This window comes from Antechinus flavipes, chromosome 1 (assembly GCF_016432865.1).
Source record: "Antechinus flavipes isolate AdamAnt ecotype Samford, QLD, Australia chromosome 1, AdamAnt_v2, whole genome shotgun sequence".
In the NCBI taxonomy this organism is placed as follows: Eukaryota; Metazoa; Chordata; class Mammalia; order Dasyuromorphia; family Dasyuridae; genus Antechinus; species Antechinus flavipes.
Genome location: NC_067398.1, coordinates 82,137,569 through 82,151,919, shown reverse-complemented (window position 1 = coordinate 82,151,919; position 14,351 = coordinate 82,137,569). Strand labels below are relative to the sequence as shown.

Below are 14,351 nucleotides of genomic sequence, written 5' to 3'. Positions count from 1 at the left end.
AACAAATATAGGAATTTAAAAAAATAGATAAACATTTAGCAAGTCTGATTTGCTTTCAAATTTGGTAACAAATCTGTCAGTATCAAAAATTTAAAAGAAAATTTAAATTGAATATTATAAAATTATAAAGAACAAGCATGTCTTGAGGAGGAAGACATATGAGAAAATATTTAGTTCCATTGTATATTTCAATGTTACCACTGTGAATAGGAGAAATTATTTCAGCCAAATAATTCTATCACAACATAGAAATTGTAGAGGTAAAAACATAGATTTTAGTATGCTTAAGCACACATTTAATAGGCAAAAAATACATCTGAACAAAGATCAGAATTTCTAATGAAGGCTTTATAGGGAAATTATGTCAGAGAGATAAAAAAAATAAGATTTTAAGATATAACAATATTTATGACTTGATGGGTCAAAAAAGATCATACACGACCTTTCCATTATCTCATACTTCCTTCAGTTAAGGCTGAACAAAATAAATTAGGGCAAATTAATAAAACTAAGTTTCAGCTTTTTAATCCTGAGTATGTAAAATCCTATAGATACAAAACTACAGGGTTACATTTTTTCCCTGAGGCAATTGGCGTTAAGTGACTTGCCCATGGTCACACAGCTAGGAAGTGTTAAGTGTCTGAGGCCAGATTTGTAGTCAGTCCTCCTGACTTCAGAGTTGGTGCTCTGTCCACTCTGCCACCTAGCTGCCCCTACAGGATTACATTTTAATGAAGTCTCAATGGGCTAATTGAGGAAAAGATATTTATATATCATGAAATTAACCAAAAGTTCAGTGTCAGGTAAATACTTCCACAAATAAAAAGATGCAATATTCCCTTCTTTCTTTCATTTTGATTCTTATCTCATGAAGGTCAAAAGTCTTTCCTTAATAATATCATTCCATGAATCTAGCCAGATGAACGTAATATTAACAAGAAACAGACTTCAGTTAGCCAAATGTTTCAGGAGGAATGACATAATGAAATTGAATAAAAGGAAAATGAAAAAATTCCCATAATACTACACTGAATTATCTTTCACTTCAAATGTCCAAATAGATAGACTCATGTTAAAATGGTAACTTATTTCAGACCAAGATATTTTTAACATTGCCCTTATATCTTGAAATTTTGCACACAAATTCTCTTTAAAATTGACTCACATAATTATGCTTTAATTTATATACTGCCTATGTCACAAACTCAAAGAGAGAACTATATTTCAAATTTAGTATTTTGGTTAACTATCTTCTAAGCTTCTATATTTTCCAGAAACAAAGGATTTAGTGCTAATAACACATCTTGTGGGCTCTTGGAAAAACCAGAGCAACTTCACAGCCAAAGAAAACTTAGTTGAGACTTCCCTGAATCAAGAAGTATCCTGCTAAATACTATATGAGGTGATTCATTTCTATATCTACCCTGGCCTGACTTTTTTTTTCTTGGCTCACTGTTTGCTTGCTTATTTGCATCAGTAGACTGTCCAAGGTGCATATGTGATTCTTCAGGAGGGTGCCTTGGCAGCTTATCCTGATTCAAAATGCCAGTTTAAAAAGTGAGGTGGGATGATGGCCAGGCTTGATGGTATAGAAGCAAATTGCTTATGACTTTCATGAGGAGATGTGCTTAGCTTACTACTTAGATGATGTATGATAGGAGTTGTTCTAAAACAGGGCAGATTCTCAAATATAATCTATTTGTGAGGTTCTTTAGTGGTTTCATGTGAAGATCAAGTTAGCATCCTGGATGCCGGAGAATCAGCCAACGTCATGATAAGCAAAAATCCTTGGTCTTTTTTCTTAGTCTTTAGGGGTAGAAGTGAACAGGATGGACACAGGATCTCCATGATTTTCCTTCTTTCATCTACCACCAAAGTGACTCTGGCTTATCTTACTCCACCCTCTAATCCTTCCCACATTTCTCTGTATACATCAAAAGATTTAACCAGCACAGAATAGTGGGAAGGGTCATTTTCCAACCATATGCTAATAGAGTATTGTCCAATTAGTAATTAGCCTTAAGTGCTCGGTTGTCTGACCTCAGTGCATCAACTCAGAGTTTCAGTTCTTTACATCTTATGCTTTCTATTGTTTTAGAACACAGGTAGTCACGCCCTCCTTGACTTCTCAGAGAGGTGAGATCCCCCAAGGGGAGGTGATTACACCCTTCCTGATTTCTTAGGAAAGGAGGTCAAAACACCGAAAAGGAGGTGATCATGCCCCCCCCCCCCGACTTCTCAGGAAGGGACATGAAAACACTAAAAGAGATGATCACACCCTCCTTGACACCTCAGGAAGGGAGATGAAAAGCACCAAAGGGAAGTGGGAGTTGCTAGCGGGTTTCTAGGCTGAAGGGTCTTATTAGAAACAGGTATGCACAAACCCATCAGCATGGGAAGTATTACACTAGCACACAGCAATAACGCAGAGGCTATTAGTGATGACTCTCCCCACAGTCAGTGCAGGCTCAACGTGGTGCAACAAACATGAATTGTATATGCAAGTAGTGATATAACAAACAATATAAATCAATATAGTGTTATTAGAGATTTCCAGAAGTCCTAGAAGGAGTAAACAACAGTCACACATATGCCTTCTTCAGCAGCCAAGAGCTAGTCCAAAACCAATCTATTGTCCATTGCTTCATGTGTCAGGGAATACAATGATACCTGCAAATTTTTGAAGTCCTGCAACAGTCTTTTTGTGTGTTAGGGAATCCAATGATTCCTGCATATTTTGAAGTCCTGCAACAGTCTTATCATGTCTCAGAGAATCCAATGATTCCTGAGGGTTTTGAAATCCAACAATTTTTGATGTCCATGATTCAAATGCCATACCTGTCATGCTCTTTCAGTGGTGGGCACAATCAGCAATGGAACCACTCGATGTTTCTTGGGTCTTCTCCTTCATTTCAAGGGTCTGCTTGGTCTCTCTCTGATGGACAAGGCAAATACGGCTCGTTGGCACCCATCTGATCCCTTCTCCACCTGTAGAGATGCAAGCAAACCCTCTCCCCCAAGCAGTTAACCTATCTGGTCCCTTCCATTCACCACTTTCTGGGTCTCTCCACATCACCTGATGATTATCTAAAGATAGTGGAGCTGCTTGCACTGGACACTGCCCTTCTGGTGGGTTATAAAACCTGTCTGCCAGAGCCAGTGCATCTTTGTCAAAGATCAAGAAGTTAATATTATAAAGGGCTAGATTTAGAAGTTCTCTAGGGTTACCCATGGCTTCCTCTTTCTTTTGTGTTTGGAGGAGTGTCTTAATGTCTCTGTTTCTCTTCTCTACTGTCCTTGAGGATTAATGGGTATGCCAATAATGTGTAAAATCTTATAGTGTGCACAAAAGTGTGCAAAATGTTTAGAAGTATATGCAGGTCCATTATCTGTTTTTATTGCTTGTGGCACACCCATAATTGCAAATGCTCATATAAGGAATAAGTGACCACTCGGGTTGTCTCTTTTGCTGCTGGTATTGCAAAAGTGAATCCTGAAAAAGTGTCTGACACAACATGGATAAAAGACAAAAGACCAAAAGATTTATAATGGGTCACATCCATTTCCCAAATTTCATTAGGTCTCAAATCACGAGAATTCTTCCCTGAAGGCAGTGTAGGAGCATGGAAAGGAAGGCAAGCCATACAGGCTTTTACTATGCTCCCAGCTTTCTCTTTTGTTATTCCAAATTGTAAATGTAAAGCTTGAGCAGCCTGATGATATTTAAAATGAAATTCTTGGGCTTCTTGAAACAAAGGAGTATTGGCCAACATAGTGAGAAGGCTATCTGCCTTTGAATTACCATCAAAAATAGGACCTGGAAGTCCACTATGAGAGTGGACATACAAGACATAAATCTTACCTGGATGTTTTCTCACTTCCTCTTGAAGTTCCTTAAAGAGCTGATTTTTATTAGAAGCTACAAATTTTATTTGGACTGTGGCAATTCTTTGTACCACACCTACTGAAAAGGCTGAATCAAATATTATGTTTATGTCTTCTGGATAATTAATAAGAGCTAGAATGATTGCATAAGAGCTAGAATGATCGCATACAATTCATTCTGCTGAGTGGACTGAAAAGGAGTTCTGACTACTCTATAATTAAGTCACTAGAGTATGCAGCACAAATATTGTTTTGATGCATCTGTAAAGATAGTTGGTCCTTTAAGAGGAACTTTAGAAACTTTTCCCTCAAGAATTCATCGCCAATTACGTAATAGTCTGGTTATCTTTGTTTTTTTTTAATATTTTATTTTATTTTATAATAACTTTATATTGACAGAATCCGTGCCAGGGTAATTTTTTTACAACATTATCCCTTGCACTCGTTTCTGTTCCGATTTTTCCCCTCCCTCTTTCCACCCCCTCCCCTAGATGGCAAGCAGTCCTATATATGTTAGATATGTTGCAGTATATCCTAGATACAATATATGTTTGCATAACCGAACAGTTCTCTTGTTGCACAGGGAGAATTGGATTCAGAAGGTAAAAATAACCCGGGAAGAAAAACAAAAATGCAAATAGTTCACATTCATTTCCCAGTGTTCTTTCTTTGGATGTAGTTGCTTCTATTCATCATTTATCAATTGAAACTGAGTTAGGTCTCTTTGTCAAAGAAATCCACTTCCATCAGAATACATCCTCATACAATATCGATGTCGAAGTGTAAAGTGATCTCCTGATTCTGCTCATTTCACTTAGCATCAGTTCATGTAAGTCTCTCCAAGCCTCTCTGTATTCATCCTGCTGGTCATTTCTTACAGAACAATAATATTCCATAACATTCATATACCACAATTTACCCAGCCATTCTGCAATTGATGGGCATCCATTCATTTTCCAGTTTCTGGCTACTACAAACAGGGCTGCCACAAACACTTTGGCACATACAGGTCCCTTTCCCTTCTTTAGTATTTCTTTGGGATATAAGCCCAGAAGTAACACTGCTGGATCAAAGGGTATGCACAGTTTGATAACTTTTTGGGCATAATTCCAGATTGCTCTCCAGAATGGTCGGATTCATTCACAATTCCACCAACAATGTATCAGTGTCCCAGTTTTCCCGCATCCCCTCCAACATTCATCATTATTTTTTCCTGTCATCTTAGCCAATCTGACAAGTGTGTAGTGGTATCTCAGAGTTGTCTTAATTTGCATTTCTCTGATCAATAATGATTTGGAACATTCTTTCATATGAGTGATAATAGTTTCAATTTCATCATCTGAAAATTATCTGTTCATATCCTTTGACCATTTATCATTTGGAGAATGGCTTGATTTCTTATAAATTTGAGTCAGTTCTCTCTATATTTTGGAAATGAGGCCTTTATCAGAACCTTTAACTGTGAAGATGTTTTCCCAGTTTGTTGCTTCCCTTCTAATCGTGTTTGCATTAGTTTTGTTAGTACAAAGGCTTTTTAATTTGATATAATCAAAATTTTCTATTTTGTGATCAGTAATGGTCTCTAGTTCATCTTTGGTCACAAATTTCTTTCTCCTCCACAAGTCTGAGAGATAAACTATCCTATGTTCCTCTAATTTATTTATAATATCGTTCTTTATCCCTAGGTCATGGACCCATTTTGATCTTATCTTGGTATATGGTGTTAAGTGTGGATCCATGCCTAATTTCTGCCATACTAATTTGCAATTATCCCAGCAGTTTTTATCAAATAATGAATTCTTATCCCAAAAGTTAGGGTCTTTGGGTTTGTCAAAAACTAGATTGCTATAGTTGACTATTTTGTCTTGTGAACCTAACCTTTTCCACTGATCCACTAATCTATTTCTTAGCCAATACCAAATGGTTTTGGTGACTGCTGCTTTATAATATAATTTTAGATCAGGTACAACTAGGCCACCTTCATTTGATTTTTTTTTCATTAATTCCCTTGAGATTCTTGACTTTTTATTGTTCCATATGAATTTTGTTGTTATTTTTTCTAGATCATTAAAATATTTTCTTGGAAATATTTCTAAATAAATAGATTCGTTTAGGGAGTATTGTCATCTTTATTATATTCGCTCGATCTATCCAAGAGCACTTAATATTTTTCCAATTATTTAAGTCTGACTTTATTTGTGTGGAAAGTTTTTTGTAATTTTGCTCATATAATTCCTGACTTTCCTTTGGTAGATAGATTCCCAAATATTTTATGCTATCAACAGTTATTTTGAATGGAATTTCTCTTTGTATCTCTGCTGTTGGATTTTGTTGGTGATATATAAAAATGCTGAGGATTTATGGGGATTTATTTTGTATCCTGCTACTTTGCTAAAATTATGAATTATTTCTAAAAGCTTTTTAGTAGAATCTCTGGGGTTCTCTAGGTATACCATCATAGTCTGGTTATCTTTAATGGAGACCCGTGTGTAAGATTTGGAGCTATAGCCAATAAAATTTGCCACTAAGGGATGGTTTCACAGCATACATTAATTTGTGCATTAGTATAAAAGGTATATATCTTGTCAGGTCTTATCCCAGATAATTGTACTGCTCGCTTAATGGCCTTTAATAAAATTCTAGGCACAAGCACTGGGTAAGGAGTAAAGCTTTGTTCTGGTTGTGCTGGGAGGTTCACCCACACTATCACACTGTCTCCTTGATGAAAGACTGCTGTGGGTGCCTCTTGTGTAGGAAAAACTGATATTTCCAAGGGTTTTTGAGTGACTCTTTCAACCACATTGGATAAAGCCAGTTCAACTTCTCTCAAAGCCTCTTAAGCTTTTTATTATAAGCTGAGGTGGTAAGTTTAAAGCACTGTCTCCCCTTAAAATGTCATATAATGGTTGCAATTGATAGGTAGTCAAGCCTAACACTGGTTGCATCCATTGGATATCTCCTATCAATTTCTTTAGGTCATTTAAGGTGTTTAGCTTCTCTTTTCTTAAGGAGAGTTTTTGTATATACCTTTATGGTATACTTTATATTCTAAATATTGAAAAGGAGCATGTCTTTGAATTTTTTCTGGAGCTATGTGCGATTTGCAGTTCCTTAATGTTTCTGTGGTCTTTTGTAGACATGCTTCTAACATTTGTTCCTCAGGTGCACATCCCAATATGTCATCTATGTAATGTAATAACATTATTTTTGGAAATACTTTTCTTACTGGAGTAAGAGCAGCAGCAACATACATTTGACACATAGTAGGACTGTTTTTCATTCCCTATGGCAAAACTGTCCATTCATATCTTTTTATAAGACTCAGCTAAGTTAACATTGGGCACTGAAAAGGCAAATCTTTTCATATCCTTCTTATCTAGAGGGATAGAATAGAAACAATCCTTAGGCCATTCTCTAGGCAATTGAGTAGGAAATGGAAGTCCAGGCTGAAGAGTTCCCATAGTTTCCATCTGTTCATTTACCTTTCTTAAATTTGTCAACATTCTCCATTTTCCAGATTTCTTTCTTAACAGCAAATACTGGGGAATTCCAAGGACTTAGAGAAGGTTGTAAGTGTCCTTGGTCAAGTTGCTCCTGTACTATATCTAATAAGGCCTGAATTTTATTGCTCCTTAAGGACCACCGTTCTATCCACACTGGTGTATCAGTTTTCCATTGGATAGGAACAGGTGAAAATGTTGGCAGGCTTTCAACAGCAGCCCTGCCTAAAAAACCGAGGTACTCATTTGTAATCTTAATTGGCATAAAATGTCTCTTCTTCACATATTGATGGGGATTTTTTCAACTATCAGTCCTTTGCCAAAAGAGACCCTTTCTTTCCATGTTCCAATCTTGGGAAGTCTGCATCATAGTCCCACTGAGGCACAATGTCTTATGATCTCCTCTAAAGAAGCATCCTGGCATAGTCCTAGTATAATTTGTCTACAAACCTCATTAGCATTTTCTTTATCAAGTTGCCTTATCATAATTTCTGTTACAACATTTTTATCATTAGTTTGTATGACAGCTGTCTGCAAATGTCCCACAAAATCAGCAAAGAGCTCATTTGGCCCTTGTGCAATTTTTGTGAAGGCTTCACCCTTGTCATTTTTACCAGGGAGAAAAGCCCAAGCTTTGATAGCAATAGCAGCAATTTGCTCATATGCTGCTATGGGGTAATTAATCTGTACTGAAATGTCTGCATAAGAACCTACACCTGTTAATTGGCCATAGGTGATTGGAGGACTTACTCCACTATGACTATTTTGTTGGGCTTGTATCCTACAGAGCACTATATTCAGAAAGCCACAGCAAGTTTTGTCCAGGTTCTAAGCATGTCCTTGCTATAGATTTCCAGTCACTGGGGGTTAAGACTTCATAAGCCAAATTCTGTAATAACATTTTAACATAAGCTAATGTAGCCCCATAAAGAGTGCAAGCCTTTTTCAGGTCTTTGAGGATTTCTGTATCAAAAAAAGTGTATCTTCTACTTTCTTGACCTGAAGAGTTAAACTGATGAATCACAGGATACATTCCTATTTTCAAATCAGCTAAATCCTGCCCTTCTTCTGTGGTTTTAAGTACTGCCTTTTGCAATCTAGTCATAGGAGGGGGTGATTTCTGGAGGGGTGTGCTGGTGGTATCACTGCCCCTCCCACTACTCCTCCTCCTTCCATCCGGGAAGGTGAAGTTGATGGGGGCATGTCAAGAAACAGTTCTGGTTTAGGCGGGGTTGAAGCTGACTTGTAAGAGGAGAATCACCATGCCCTTCATCACACCCTTTAACCTCACTTAATTCCTCATGCCATTAATCTGTCCTTGTCTTCCTCTTTTTCCTCACATTTCCTCATCTGGTTGTTCTTAAAACTTTTCTTTTTTCTATAACTTGCAGGATTCTTTAAGGCCAATTGTATTATATCGTATATATAGAATGTTTCCTTAGAAATTGAATCAGGACCTTTATCATTGTAGTATTCATATAGTTGATCTCCTACTAGTCCCCATTTCAGCTAGAAAAGGTTACTAGTTTAGCCCTTAACAAAGTAAGTTCCCTATTTGTCTATTAAAACTCTCATCCTATTTCCTGGTCACTGGGAACTTCTTCAGTGAAATTAGGGAATTCTAGAGAGAACATTGAACAATTGAAACATTCTCTAGAGAGAATATTGAACAATTGAACAGAACAAAAAGTCTTTGGCCAGAGATCAAGAATACCATTTCAGCTAGAAAAGGTTACAAGTTTAGCCCTTAAGAAAGTAAGTTCCCTGTTTGTCTATTAAAACTCTCATCCTATTTCCTGGTCACTGGGAACTTCTTCAGTGAAATTAGGGTCCTTGGTCCACATGTTGGGCACCAAATGTGAAGACCAACTTAGCACCCTGGATGCCTTAGAATCAGCCGCAGTCAGGATAAGCAAAAGTCCTTGGTCTTTATTCTTGGTCTTTAGGAGCAGAAGTGAACAGGATGGATGCAGGATCTCCACAACCTTCCTTCTCTTCATCTACCACCAAAGTGACTCTGGCTTGTCTTACTCCACCCCCTAATCCTTCTCACAATTCTCTGTATACACTAAAAGATTGAACCAGCTCAGAATAGTGGGAAGGGCCATTTTCCAAGCACATGCTAATAGAGTATTGTCTAAATGGTAATTAGCCTTAAGTGCTCCATTGTCCAACCTCAGTGCATCAACTCAGAGTTTCAGCCCTTTACAGTTTCTTATCATATATTTAAAGTTCTTAAGAAAATAATGCATTTTCCTCCATGGATTATATATCAAAATGTTTTAATTCACAATTATGCCTTACTGTTTCATTAAAATTACATTCTTATAGTCACCAATAAATACTTATGTTAAAATGAATAAAGTAAAAATAAAATACATTGCCTCATGTCATTTGTTTTTCTTTTATTCTTTTTTTGTTCCTATCATGCTATGTTAGAGTTTCTGTTGAACAGCATTTCTCCTTTGTCTCTGTTTGCCAGGAAATAATCTTGTTAATTCAAAATGTGCAAGGAAAAAAAAAAACTATAGACAGGACTAGGTGATTGTATGTACAGTAAGAAAAGATGGGTTGAACTCCTGGGGGAAGCAACTATTATACTTTTTAGAAGGAAAAGATGAAGGTCAGACTCATGTTTAGGCCTGGATCACAAGATGATATTAATATAACCAGAATAAGTCTTTTTAAAATGATAACTCTATCTTCCAGTGTAGTCATGTTAGTTTTAAAAGTACTTGTTCTTTATTATCTCTTCTTACTTTCCCCAATAGAACAATTTTTATTTTTATTTATTTTTTAATTAAAGCTTTTCATTTACAAAACATATGCATGAGTAATTTTTCAACACTGACCCTTACAAAACCTTTTGTTCCAAATTTTACTCTCCTCCTCCCCATCTTCCATAGCTGACAGGTAGCCCAATATATGTTAAATATGTTAAAATATATGTTAAATCCAATATATGTATACAAATTTATACAGTTATCTTGCTGCACAAGAAAAATCAGATCAAGAAGGAAGAAAAAAACTGAGAAAGAAAACAAAATGCAAAGAAAGAAAGAAAATAATAACAGAAAGAGTGAAAATGCTATGTTGTGGTCCACACTCAGCTCCCATGGTGGTTCTCTCTCTCTCTTCATCACTGAACAATTGCAACTGGTTTGAATCATCTCAGTGTTGAAGAGAAACACGCATATCAGAATTGATCATAAATCCCCCATAAAGTGGAGATGGATAGTAGAGTGGACTAAAAGTCAGAACCTACAATATGCTGGTTACAGAAAACATATTTGAAGCAGGGCAATACATACAAAGTGAAGGTAAAAGGCTGGAGCAGAATCTACTATGCTTCAGTTGACGTCAAAAAAGTCATCCTGATCTCAGATTAAGCAAAAGCAAAAATTGATCTAATTAAAAGAGATAAAGAAGGGCACTATATCTTGCTAAAGGCAGCATAGATAATGAAGCAATATCAATATTAAACATATATGTACCAGATGGTATAGCATCTAAATTCCTAAAGGAGAAGTTAAGAGAGCTGCAAGAAAAAATAGCTAGCAAAACTGTTATAGTGGGAGTTCTCAACTTTGCTCTCTCAGAGCTAGATAAATCAAACCACAAAACAAATAAGAAAGATGTTAAAGAGGTTAAGTAGAACACTAGAAAAGTTAGGTATGATAGATCTTTGGAGAAAACTAAATGGAGATAGAAAGGAGTACACTTTGCTGATTATGCATTACTGGGGTCATATAGTTTTGTGTGGCAGCCTTCATCCTTTAGTTCTCCTCAATCATTTTCATGCTTATAAAACCTCTTTCTCAACTACAAATTTGTTACTTAGATTTTTTTTCCTCTATAAAATGAAACCACTCATGAACCATTGCATTTTCTTCTAATGACATATATCTATGAAATTACAACATAACTTATGAAGTATTTCTTTGGAAATTGATTTACATTGTTGCCTACATCTGAAAAAATATACTAGTTTGATAGTTGTCTAAAACCAGCCTAATCAATATGCTATTCTTTGGAGAACCTTTGGTGTATTAATGGATGTTGTATGCTTAGGCTATCATAATTAAATTTTAGTTTCTGTGTATGTACACAAAAGGATGGATGCAAATGTGCCTTATTAGACTGCCCTTTTTTTCTGCTGACATAGTAAGAGTATTCCAGTTAGATAGATCTAATGACCCGTGAATCCCAGAAGGCAGCACCTACATCAAAAGAATTCTACCTATACCTTCTTTCAACATTCTTATCTAAATGATAAATGATTCATGAATTCAGAAGTTGTCTAAGGTCTGCTTAACAAGACTGGTAAATTAGAAAAAGTAACCAGATCTTCCCAAATAAAACACAGTACTAGTCCTCCTAATTGCTGTTGCCTTTTTAGCTTAGCTCCAGTTCTATTCAGAGCTCTGCTTTCCTTTCATTATGGAATTTGATTCTTTGCTTCATTCCAATCTTCGGTCTAGTCGTTTCATATTTTAATTAACTATTATTACTAACTAAATGAAATCTTTATAATTTCTATATTATTGTTTCACTCCATCTTAGTTTATAAATATGATCCCAAGTTTGTACTTGTAGAATGAAAAGATCATAAAATTGCAAAGCCATTTCTCTTCTCTTCTATTAAAGATCAAAATGCCCTGAGATAAAGATAATTTTGCTTGTTGACTAGTGTTTAGTTTCATGTAGCATATACATGAAGTCCATATATTCCCTGTGCATTGCCTTAGGGAAGCAACCTTAGGGGAAAAGAAGCTACTTTATGTAGAAAGTTGTCTATTCAAGTTCTTTTATGTTTGGTCAAGATGAGATGAAAACAACATAATTTTTTTTCTGATGTGAAACATCTGTTTTTCAGGGGATCTTTCCTGCAAACTACATTCATTTGAAAAAGGCAATTGTCAGCAACAGGGGGTAAGTAGTTTGTTTTTCTTAAGTATAAAATTTATAGACTATTGTCAGAAGAAGGAGATATGGTAAGTATAATTTCCCCTTTATTATCCTTAAATTGTTAATTTTTAAATGATAAAAAAAAAAGAATAGGAGCATAGGGAAGAAGAAGCTGACCTCATATTCACTCTCTGCGTCTGACATGTACTGGTTTTGTGACCTTGTGCAACTCACAAATTCTGATTATTTTCCTCTGCTACACCCAATATTCTATGACTAAAGTGCATTGCTAGAGATAGTTTCCTCACTGGGAGTTCCATATACCAATGAAATTAAAATACTAGTCCTCCAAATAGTGATTAAAAATTATACACATATCTAATTTATACTTTAATATATTTAACATCTACTGGCCATCCTGCCATCTAGGGGAGGGGGTAGGGGAAGGAGGGGAAAAATTGGAACAGAAGGTTTGGCAATTGTCAATGCTGTAAAATTACCCATACATATAACTTGTAAATAAAAAGCTATTTAAAAAATAAAATTTTTAAAAAAAAGGACTGGAGTGAAAAAAAAGTTTTAAAAAATTATATACATATGTAGTGATTTGGTTTATGAAATATTTTCTTCACAATTCATAGTGCACATATATCTAGCTTCCTTTTAATAGGCCATGTTTCACATCCCACCCAGATATTTACTCTAGTCATCTTCTTGCTATTCTCTCTGATGCCATTTGTATTTATACCATCTCTTTAAGATTCTTCTTGGTTCATATGAAATAGTTTAATTGTAAAAGAAACCAAAAACATATTTTACATGAAGGAAAAGATATATATCAATTGTTAAAGGACATAGAATACTGTCACTTTATAGGTAAACATTGCAATGCCTAAAAGAACCATAAAAAGAATTTTATTGTAATTTTAGAAGTTTTAAAGAGATATATAAAGAAATCAGATATGATTCAAGTAGCTTTGCATCAAAAATTATCTGTAGAAATGATTCAAATCACCTTGTTTTTGCATGAATAGTTTGGTTTTTAATGAAGTGGAGAAAGAACTTTTTATTTATTGACAACTAAAGAAATATTAAAGTAAAACTCAGTTTTAGGGACATCAGAGGAGTTGTAGACCCATATGGAGATCTTAGAACATTAGAATTATATATCATCTAATTGGCATATTACTATTTAATGATTTAAGAGGATAGTTAATTTTTAATAATATTTTATTTTTTTCCAGTTACATGTCAAGAAAATTTTTAGCATTCATTTTTACAAGATTTTGAGTTTCAAGTTTTTCTCCTTCTTTCCCCTCTTCTGAAAGTAGTAGGCAATTTAATATGGTTTATATGTGTGCTATTACATAAAACATATTTCCATATTAGTCATAGTTGCAAAAAAAAGATCAAAAGAAAAAATAAAAAAATAAAATAAGTGAAAAATATTCTTCAATTTGCATTCAGAGTCATTCTGTTCTCTATCTGGATATGAATTAGCATTTTCTTTTGTGTGTCCTGTGTACTTGTCTTGGATCATTGAGTTGCTGAGAAGAGCTGGGTCATTCATGGTTGATCATCATACAGTATTGTTGGACTGTATACAATGGTTTCATTGTTCTGCTCTTTTCATTTTGCATCAGTTTGTATAACTCTTTCCAGGTTTTTTCTGAAATCTGTCTGTTCATCATTTCAAAGAATAGTTTAAAAGAGAGGGGGAGATCATATAAATATTTAGACGTAATGTATAATTTTAAAAGACTGTTGATTTTGTTTGAGGAAATATAGGAAGTTGTTACCTTTTTAAGTGAAAGTTGAGTGAATGAATGCTAAAAATTTTCTTGACATGTAACTGGAAAGATCAAAAGTTTCTCATTTTAGCCTTTGAAGATAGGGAGGAACAAGATAACGGTACCTGAGAAGGAGAATTGAAAAAAGCTTCCCTATTGGAATTATGGCACCTAAAAAGAAACAGCTGACAGAAGCTTAACTAAGTGATTCCAGAGTAGTAGAAAAGATAAGTAATTTAACTGGCCAACTGCTTTAGTGACAGTGATA

General features: G+C 35.1%; 1 protein-coding gene across 1 annotated transcript in view; it reads left to right on the top strand.

Moving 5' to 3' along the window:
- The window catches only part of DOCK3 (dedicator of cytokinesis 3), a 513,257-nt gene that overhangs the window by 173,838 nt on the left and 325,068 nt on the right, over positions 1 to 14,351 (top strand). The window contains exon 4 of the mRNA XM_051985737.1: positions 12,262 to 12,317. Within this exon, the coding sequence (XP_051841697.1) occupies positions 12,262 to 12,317 (56 nt within the window). The remainder of the gene's footprint in view (positions 1 to 12,261; positions 12,318 to 14,351) is intronic.